This window comes from Castanea sativa, chromosome 5 (assembly GCF_040712315.1).
Source record: "Castanea sativa cultivar Marrone di Chiusa Pesio chromosome 5, ASM4071231v1".
NCBI lineage: Eukaryota > Viridiplantae > Streptophyta > Magnoliopsida > Fagales > Fagaceae > Castanea > Castanea sativa.
Genome location: NC_134017.1, coordinates 25,701,470 through 25,711,621, shown reverse-complemented (window position 1 = coordinate 25,711,621; position 10,152 = coordinate 25,701,470). Strand labels below are relative to the sequence as shown.

Here is a 10,152-nt window from a genome sequence, read left to right as displayed (position 1 = left end):
TGGTGGAAATTCTTCAGAGCTTTGGAGGCTTGAATCCATAGAGCATCACCGATTTGTAGTTTCTTAAAGTTTCTAGATGCTTTTAAGCTTGATTCCAATGAACTTTAAGAGATCTAAGAAGATGATTTGTACTATTCTACTTCGAATGTTCTTCGTATTCGAGTTTGAAGTTCTTGAAGTTCCTAGAGGTTTTAGGGCTTGATTCTAGCAGACCTTCTATACTTCTGAATTTTCTTTGATGCTGCTTGAAGTGTGGATGTCTTGGTGTGTGTTCCAAGATGTCTTTCAAGATCTGTTGGAATGCCTTATGAAGGCTTCTGTTTATAGGATTTTAGGGGTGGGTGAGCGACATGTGGTGGAGTCTTATTGGTGACACATGTCACAGCCTGATTGGAGGAGTTTTAAGACTTTTACTCCAAGACACATGGCATCATTTGATTGGCCGAAATGTCTTAATTTTCAAGGTAACACATGTCAACACCCAATTGGATTGCTTATATCATTGCTTTCAAGCGCCGGTGTGTGATTGGCATTTTGCATGCTTCTTTTGTTTTTATTTTAGTGACACTTGGCAAATCTCTGTTGGTTTCTGAATGGTAATAATAGAAACTAGTAACTGTATGTGACGCTTTGTAATTGGCTATATGTTTTGGACTTGGTAGTATAATATGTTAGCTTGTGATAGGTCAAGAATTTTCCCTCTTTACAATACCATCTAAAATAAAGTGGTTTTTTTTTTTTTTAAAGACTTCTAATATAAAATGTCCACATTTTGCTTCTCACCATTCAAAAGAAAAAAAATTATCGAATTATTTTGAAAGGGGTGAGGAGATTAAAAGGCACAATCACATCTTACATTTTATTCAAATTTAGACAATCTAATGTGGAAGTTTTGAAAAGGGGTTTAGCAACAATAAGAAAAAGAGGTTCTTATCCTAAAATAAGGAGAAAAAATTAGACAATCTAATGTTAATGCCTTGGAAGGCTGGAATGTATATTAATAACTTAATTAGATGGGTGGCCATTTATTTCCTTGCCTTGCAAATGAAAATGATGCATTGCCTGGAGTCTTGAGCTACCATCAAGAGTGGACGTTATGAACTAAAACTCTTTCTTAAAAAAGAGAAAAAAGAAATAGGGTTTAAAATAAAAAAATCTAAGATGGAAGTTTTGAAAAGGGGTTTAGCAGTAATAATAATAAAAGGTTCTCATCCTAAAATAACTAAGGAGAAAAATTTAGACAATCTAATGTTAATGCCTTGGAAGGCTAGAATGTATATTAATAACTTAATCAAATGGTTGTCTATTTTTTTTCCTTGCCTTGTGAATGAAAATGATGCATTGTCAGGAGCCTTTAACTATTATCAAGAGTGGATGCTAAGAATTGAAACTTTTTCTCAAAAAAAGAAAAAAGAAAATTTTCTATTTATTTCCTTACCTTGTGAATGAAAATGATGCATTGCCAGGAGCTTTTAGCTATCATCAAAAGTAGACGTCATGAATTGAAATTTTCTCTCAAAAAAAGAAAAAAGAAATAGGGAATAAAAAATCAAATATGGAAGTTTTGAAAAGACGTTTAGTAGCAATAAGAAAAATAGGTTTTTATCCTAAAATAAGGACAAAAATTTAGCCAATCTACTGTTAATGCCTTGAAAGGCTAGAATGTATATTAATAACTTAACTAAATGGTTGGCTATTTATTTCCAGGAGCCTTGTGAATGAAAACTATGCATTGTTAGGAGCTTTGTATTTTATCAATTGGTTAGTACTTCTTGGTGTTTTCAAGACATTCAAGGTTCAAATTCTCATTCCGCCATTACATCTATCGAATTATTAAAAATAAAATTAAAAAAAAAAGGAAAAAGAAAAGATAGATGCCTTGAATAGCTCTCTTCTGCCGTACGTGTGTAGACCTAGCTGTGTTTCACAAAGGAAATTCATCGTCAGAAATTCGCCATGGTAATCTAGCTTATATTCTATGACGGGTACTTGAAGTTTAATCTAAACTCACCATTAGGAAAAGCTAATAATTTCTAGTTTTTCATGCAGGAGTTCTTTTCTGTTCTACACATCATGGTTCTGGTTTCAATGACTTTAATTTGGATTACTGCTAAAGCTCAAGTTAAATATTTTAACGTTATAGATTATGGAGCAAAAGGCGACTTAGTCACAGATGATTCCGTGGTAATACTTATATAGTCTTTAGTTAATGAGAAATTAATTTGTTGACCCATTATTTTATTAGGCTTTAGAAATTTTTTCTTCTTCTTTTTTTTTTTTTTTTTTCCTTTGAAATAGTTAGAAATCAGTACATTACAAACTACACAGGGCTTAGTTTTTTTTTTTTTTTGTTGAGAATACTAAATATTTAGTATTCACAGGGCTTAGTTCATTGGGAGGTATAGTCGTATAGAAATATCATCATTGAACTTTGAATTGAGTGTCAACATTAATTTAGCCTCCAAATTAAAAAAAAAAAAAATCTAAGAATTAGTTTAATGACAAATCAAATATATTCTCTTGGCTTGTTATAAAAATTCAAGATTTATTGATACTTTAATAGAAATCACACACATCACCTAATTAAATTCATTAGGTTTTAGCTAAAAAAAATTAATAGAGCATTTAGTTTGCTGCAAACCTTATATATCCAAGAACCAAAAAGTCAATCGTTTATATTAAAAATTCAAGAACCAAATTGGCAATTACATTAAAACTTAAGAGTCATATTCATAAAATTCTTTATTTTTCTTTCGATTTTAAATATTTCTACTTTGGTGCATGTAGGCATTTTTGAAGGCGTGGAATGATACATGCAATGCAGGGACAGGAGAACCAACTATGCTTATTCCACGAAAACAATTTTTCTTGCGACCCACAACCTTTAGTGGTCCTTGCAAGTCTCACGTTTATGTTAGAGTAAGTCGAAAGAAGTATTATTTGACATTCTTTTTAATTGAGAATTATATTTAATAACAGAAATTTATTCTATGGCAACAAAATGTTGTGAGCTGGTTTAGGTCAACATTTTTTGCTTGCTCTAAATGTATGCTGGTTTAGGTCAGCATAAAATTAGTTAAACCACAGATTTTCCCTTTTTATTTTCATAACTTATTTCTTCGTTTTCCTAGATTTTTGCCATAAAAAAAGTACAACGTGATGACCTCCTACAAGATCATTACTGTCTACCATAAGTTCATTGCCTTTGATTTAGAATTATAAGTCTATAAAATATATCAAAGTAGAGGAATAATAATGATCTAAATTTGATTTTAATTCCATTTTCTAATTTTATGCCAAGCATCACTCCATTTAAAACTGCTTCTAACTCATTTTACCTATAGCTCTTTTAAAATTACTTTCTCTCCATTTGTACTTAATCCAAATTTTCTTACCAAATTTTATTATTAATTAAAGTGTAAATTTCTAAAAAAAATTACAATATCCTAAAAATTGGCTCTTTCTCAATACATTTTCATAAATACTCATTTTTCATTTGAAAAATGTAAATATTAAATAAATTTATTGTGTCATAATAACAAAAATTATGATGAGAATTAAAAACAAAACATATAAATAGGCCAAACACATTGCTTTTCTTTTTTACTAAAATAGAATAATAAACAAACGGTTTGCAAATCCTACAAAATGTTATCATTATAAGGTTTTTCGAAAGGTTAACAAAAATTCAAAAAAAAAAAATTGTGAGTATTAAATTAACTTAGGTACATGTATGTAATTGAGCATGTTTATTTTTGAAATGTGTCCCTACATAAGCCTAGATATATTAGAAATATATTGGAGAGAATCTTTAAAAAAAAAAAAAAACACTTAAAGATAAAATCTTAGTTAGAAAACAAATGGATGACTCAAATGTGATTCTTATGCAGTTATTGGGAGGCTTACTTGCACCTGATGGTCCTAAGGAATGGAAGGAGTTCAACGATGTTGTGAAATTTATAGAATTTGAGTCTGTGACTGGGCTCCATATAAATGGGGTTGGCCTAATAAATGGTCGTGGAAAGGGCTGGTGGGATATCTCATGCAGAGATCATCCTAAACTTTTGGTAATATCCTCTTCATGCATATTCATTGGCTTTTCTCTTGTATATGATTTTGCTAATTTCATTTTTTTTTTCTAAAATGATTTTCACACAAAATAAATTGTAACAAAGTTAATTTTTCAACAGGATTGTGGCAAGGTTGCACCTACGGTATGGTTAAAGCTGCTCTGATTATTATTACTATTGAAAGTTGTTGTTAAGACACCTAAGTCGAGCTACTACTGGTTTCTCAAAAAAAGAAGTCGAATTACTACTAATTTTATTAATGTATCTGGAATTCTGGATAGTTAATAAACCAATTTCAAGTGCAATATGATAAAGTAAAATAATCGAAAAACACAGAACAATTCTCACACACATAGACGAGGAGTTGTTCACAAAGTAAAAACCCAATATGGAAAAACACTCGAAACTCGAAAGCCAAGCTCAATATTTTGCTTACTTCAAAACTTCTCAAAGATTTTTCTTTTTCTATGTGGTTTCACAACAACACGCCAATATACAATATCTTTGTATTTGGGTTGAAAGACTGGTTTTGGAAGGCTTTCTCGAGGAATTCTTGTGTTGTCTTTCTTTACGGAATATATATTACGGTTTTTATTTTATTCTTATATGGTATACGTTACATGGGATGATTGGCCATAAATGAAATGTTAAGCGAAATTGTTGGCTTTCCTAAACAAGTTTGTGCTTAAACAAGTTTTGCGTGAAATTGTTGGCTTTCCTTAATAACAAGTTTGTGCTTAAACAAGTTTTGCGTGAATGTTAGGCTAAAATTTTTGTCCTAACAACTTTTTAAAAGATAAAATTTAGTTACAAAATTAACTGTAACGTTAGGCTACAACTTTACTTAATAAAATAAACATTATTACATATTTTGAAAATTTAACCATTAAATTGCATGTTATTTACACTCTTAATACATATATCAAATTTTGTAATTAATTAAAAATTATTTACTAGATAATGTACAAGCTTATATTTTTTATGCATAATTTTATACTACAAAAACTTGCAATTGAAACAATTCATTGATGACATAGCTATTGATCTTCAATTTTCTAGAAATTTTGCAAACATGGAGTATATAAGAAAAAAATATAATCCAATGGTGTAGTCAAAATTCACCTCTAATAAAAATATATTAAATAAAGTTGTAGCTTAAGACTACAACCAAATTTGTAGTTAAATTTTGTCCATTTTTAAATTGCTTGATTTCGCTTGATCGATTACGATTTTGCTCAATTGAAATTCCCAATCATGCTTAGTGAACAACTTTCTTCAAACTTACACCAAATGATTACAAAAAAGTGAAAGACAATTAAATCTAAACTTTTTCATTACAAATGTCATGGAATTTAGTCAACATAAAAAATTATTATTATTATTATTATTATTATTATTATTATTATTATTCTTATTTTTGGTTGTTATTGTTATTATTAATATTGACTAATAACGTTAAAAAAAATTATTTTTAGATGTTTTGATCTTTTTAGTAAGATAATTGTTATAGATGTTATAAATTTTAGCAATATATGGTTATTCAATCGTATATAATTGGTAAGTATTACACATCAGTTTAAAGCAAGGTAAGAATTTGTAGTATATATTTAACATTATTACTCATTGCAAATAGTATTGTTCCAATTCGATAACAAATTGTATGGTGTTCTATTTTGACTATTTGCAGACACTCAGATTTCATAATAGCAACGATATCCACATGAGCCAACTTAAAATAGTAAATAGCCCCCAAATCCATGTTCTTCTATTGGGATGCAATGGTGTTGAATTACAAGACCTAAGCATAATATCTTCAGGTGTGAGCCCAAATACAGATGGAATTCATATTCATCAATCAAATCATATATTCATCAACAACTCATTTATTGGCGTCGGTAATTTTCTTCCCTTTTGCCTTTCTCAATCTTCTACATTTTTTTTTTTTTTTGAGAAAACAATCTTCTGCATTCTATTATACATATTTGAGATACTGCATTAATTTGACTCTTATGCTTTAAAATATGGTAGTGGTTGGTTTGGAACTCAATCATCTTCTATTTACCAATTGCATACATAAAAAGTACTTAATGCACATGCAATAATGGTTGGTTTGCTAAAATATTTCAATAAAATTACATAAAATTTGTGTGAACATTTTACAAAAGAAACCATATATACACATATGCGAATACAATAACAATCACCAAAAAAGGAACTACTTGAAAATTAAACAAATTATATATGATATTGTATGTGATTATATTTATTTTTTTGAAATTAAGAAGGTATAACGAATAGAATTTAATGTAATAGCAGATTTGTCAAGAAACTCATCCAATTGTGGTCGTTTATTTATTTATTAAAGGGAAGTTAATTTTTTTAAAAGTGTAATGGATGTTTCATTTATCATTGCAAACAAGCATGTAATAGTTTAGTCAAGATTGATACCCAAAACCACCGCACGCCTTTATTGCGATGATCACTTTATAAGTATAAGTGCTTGTAGGATGTGAGGGGTAATGGTCAGGGTTCAAGTTTCCAGAAGGAAGCTTCATACAAATATATACTTAGATTAGGCTAGAGTAGATTTTATCCTATATCCCAAAAAAAAAAAATTTTGATACCCAAAATTTGGAGAAGTATTTTACCCATGGTGAATTGAAAATTTGAAGAAATCCAATTTAATCTATATATATATATATGTAAAGCTCAAGAAAGTTTTTTTTTTTAGAGAGAGTTTCAACTTATGGTATCCTCTTCTAATGATAACTCTTTAATACAACTATCAGAGACTTTACTAGTTAAGCTAACTAGAACATACTCTTAGGAAAGTTCAATTAGAATTTAAAATTTGAATTCAATTTTGTCTCATGTGTCTAAATTTATGTAAAGACCACACCATAATTATTCACTTAAGTTTTTAATTTTTGTGCGAAGTAAGTTAATGAGGGCAAAATACTAAAAATATAATATTTTAATGATCTATATATATATATATATAGATAATAAAAAAAACCAATCATATATACTCAATAAAAATCATCACATATTCTATCTTATTAAAAATTAGAAAAAAAATTATCATAAGTAGTATTAAATTTATGTAAATTTTTTTTTGATATGTTATGTAAGAATTTTAATATGTGACTAATTACGTTTATTTAAAAAATAATAATTTGACTAACTATTTATATTTTATGATAAAAATTGTGTTTAATTTAAAATGTATCTATACATATACATGTGTTACATGTTTTTTTTTTATTTAAAAATTTGACTAATTATTTATATTTTTATAATAAAAATTGTGTTTAATTGTAAATACATCCATGCGTTTGCATGAATTACATGCTAATAAAAATAAAGGATACTGCAAAGTGCTAGATTTTTGTTTGTCCCTACTTTTTATAATCCAATGGAACAATTTAATACCTATGGACATCCAAACACCCTATAAAAAAATTCTACTATTTCAGGTCACATTAATTCTGTAATTTATGTGAACTATAATGAGTGGTAGAGTTAGGATTTGACATTATGGGTGAAATTTATACCTAACGTATGTATGGTTCTGTAGGGAACGGAAAAGATGGCCAGCGTTTTTATTTTTGTTTTATTTATTATTTAATTCTTATAGTAAGACCAGGGGCGTAGTCAGGAATTTTTGCTTGGGGGGCTAAGGTAAAACTATCATTTTGATTTGCAATTTAATGAAAAACTCAAAGTACAATATATTTATAACATAGGATTATTGATAGAATTTTTTTGTTGGTGTAATTCTATAGCACTCAAATATCAAAATACTAACAAGTTAATTGACCAATTGAGCATCTTAAGTCTTTTTTTCCTTGAGGTTCTCCTATTCTTTTGAAAAACCATTAGTCCACAACATTCATAGAAATCAAATATAAGTATACAACACAACTGTAGAAAAAGAAGAAAAAGAGGAAGTTGGTATTTCTCAATATTTGCTTAGCTTTAAATAAGAAAACTCTTTGTTAAGGAAGGGGGAGAAACTAATGAAAGTGTGATTATGTGAGAGCATCCCATGGAAGAGTTAATGAGAGTAACCTAAGAGAGAGCACCAAGTGATGAGGAGAGTCTTTTCAGTGGTTTTTAAGTGGAAGGGGATATTGTAATAGTTTTGAGGAAGTGCAAAATTTAAGTACAATATCTATAATACATTAGGTTCTTCAATTAAATTCAAACACATGTTTAACATGACCAATAAAATACAAATAATGTGCTTCTCAAAAAAAAAAAAATACAAATAATGTTATTATTTTTAAGGACAATTAAATTCAATACATATGATTTTAATCATGTAATCTGATATACTACACCTCAATTTTATCCTTTCACAAAAATTGAATAAATAAATACTAAAAAAATATGGATGTGGCTATCATGCTTTAGAGAAGAATGGAAAAGACAAAAGGAGTTAATTTTTATGATTGCACGATTGGGATTTGGGGTGGGAAGAATTTTATGAGTGATGTGTTGGAGGGGGGGCCAATCTATTAATTTTGTGGGGGCCAACTCTTAACTCAAAAGAATTCTAGCCTAGTTTTACCTATAATTAGAGAGGTTTTAAAAAAATTTGGAGGGGCCATGCATAAGGTGGCTCCGCCCCTGAGTAAGACGCCATTTGTTCGAGAGAGGTTGAGGCATAGGAGCGTAAAACAATTTCAATCCAAATAAGTGGGTTTGTTTGCTTATGTGGAAAATGATTTGACAAAATTGCCCTACGCACCTAAAAATGAGGAAAATTTTCTCTAGAAAACATTTTCTACTAAAACAAATGGAGCTAAATAAGGACGGGATTGAACTTATATTTTTCTCCAGTTAATGGGAGAATCAAGCAGTGCTATTGAAAATGTCAATTTACAACTTTTTTGTTAGTTGATATTTTGGTTATGAAAACAATAACCTGATGTTGCTAATATTGACAAACAGGTGATGATTGTGTCTCCATTGGAGATGAAATTACAGATGTAAATATCACTCATGTGAATTGTGGGCCAGGTCACGGAATAAGGTAAGAAAAAGAGCCCACTCTATTAATATATTTGATTTCCTTAAACAAATATTTCGTTTGATTTTATTTTCTTTGTTTAAATATGTAAAAGGTAATTTAAGAATCTAAAAAAATATAAAATAAATAAACTCACTTTGTCTTTATCTTAAAAAAAGAAAAAGAAAAAAAAAAGAACATGACAAACTGCAAACTATTTCTCGGTCTAAGGGGAGGGGGGTGGGGGGACAGATCTATAATCTCCTTAAATGCTAAATTTAATATATTTTGTCCCATTTTGATTGATTTTATTAGGATTTGTTGGGGAATTTAGACCCCAGTTACAAAACAATTAACCACTTTTATGCCGGATTCAATTAATTAACTAATTGTGCTTTTAAGTTCAATTTTGGTTAGTTCAACTCACAAACTAATATTGGTAAACTACCATACACCCTTGGTACGATAGTCACTCTATAAGTATAAAAATTTATGGGGTGTGGGGTGTAAAGGATAAGAGCCAGAATTCAAGTCTTCAGAAAGGAGCTTCACACATATATACACTTAGATTAGGCTAGAGTAAATATTCTATCTTGTATGAAAAATAAGTATATATTTCTAAAATCAATGTAGAAAGAAAATAGCACAAATGATATGGTTACTAAGATAAAACTTTGACAAGAAACACTCTCCGAAGGTCTACCACCAATATTCCTAATGAAAACAATTTTACTAAAAGAATTGAAATTTATATAATAAAATTGACCCTAACCAACATTTTTAGCTTATTATCTTCTGGCTTCTCAACCAAAAAAAAGGGTTATTATCTTCCTTTTATATATATATATATATATATATTCTTCTTCTAAAACTTTCTTTCCCCAATCCTGATTGTCTTTTACTTTTTTGGGATGGCAATATGTATATGATGTTGGTCAACAGCAAGGCTCCTCTGTCTTTTCCTTTTGTCTTTCTTTTTTATTCTTTTCGATTTTGGTTTATTTCTTTTCTATATTCGTTTTTGTATATGGTTCCAACAGGTGGTCACTCTTACTGAATGCTAAGTAA

At 28.9% G+C, this 10,152-nt stretch overlaps 1 protein-coding gene across 1 annotated transcript; it reads left to right on the top strand.

The window, feature by feature from the left end:
* Nucleotides 1–471: 471 nt before the first annotated feature.
* Nucleotides 472–10,152, top strand: LOC142634984 (polygalacturonase At1g48100-like). Its single transcript, XM_075809210.1, has 8 exons — nucleotides 472–596; nucleotides 1,708–1,795; nucleotides 2,050–2,184; nucleotides 2,788–2,919; nucleotides 3,891–4,067; nucleotides 5,758–5,887; nucleotides 9,027–9,108; nucleotides 10,125–10,152. The coding sequence occupies exons 1-8, from the start codon at nucleotides 472–474 to the stop codon at nucleotides 10,150–10,152; spliced, it is 897 nt and encodes a 298-aa protein (XP_075665325.1).

Bases quoted from the DNA above. Each gene is read 5' to 3' on its own strand.
- LOC142634984 (XM_075809210.1), top strand. From the start codon at position 472: ATGTCAACACCCAATTGGATTGCTTATATCATTGCTTTCAAGCGCCGG. The intron at 2,185-2,787 runs GTAATACTTATA...TGGTGCATGTAG, and splicing joins TAGTCACAGATGATTCCGTG to GCATTTTTGAAGGCGTGGAA. The intron at 5,888-9,026 runs GTGTGAGCCCAA...ATTGACAAACAG, and splicing joins CCTAAGCATAATATCTTCAG to GTGATGATTGTGTCTCCATT.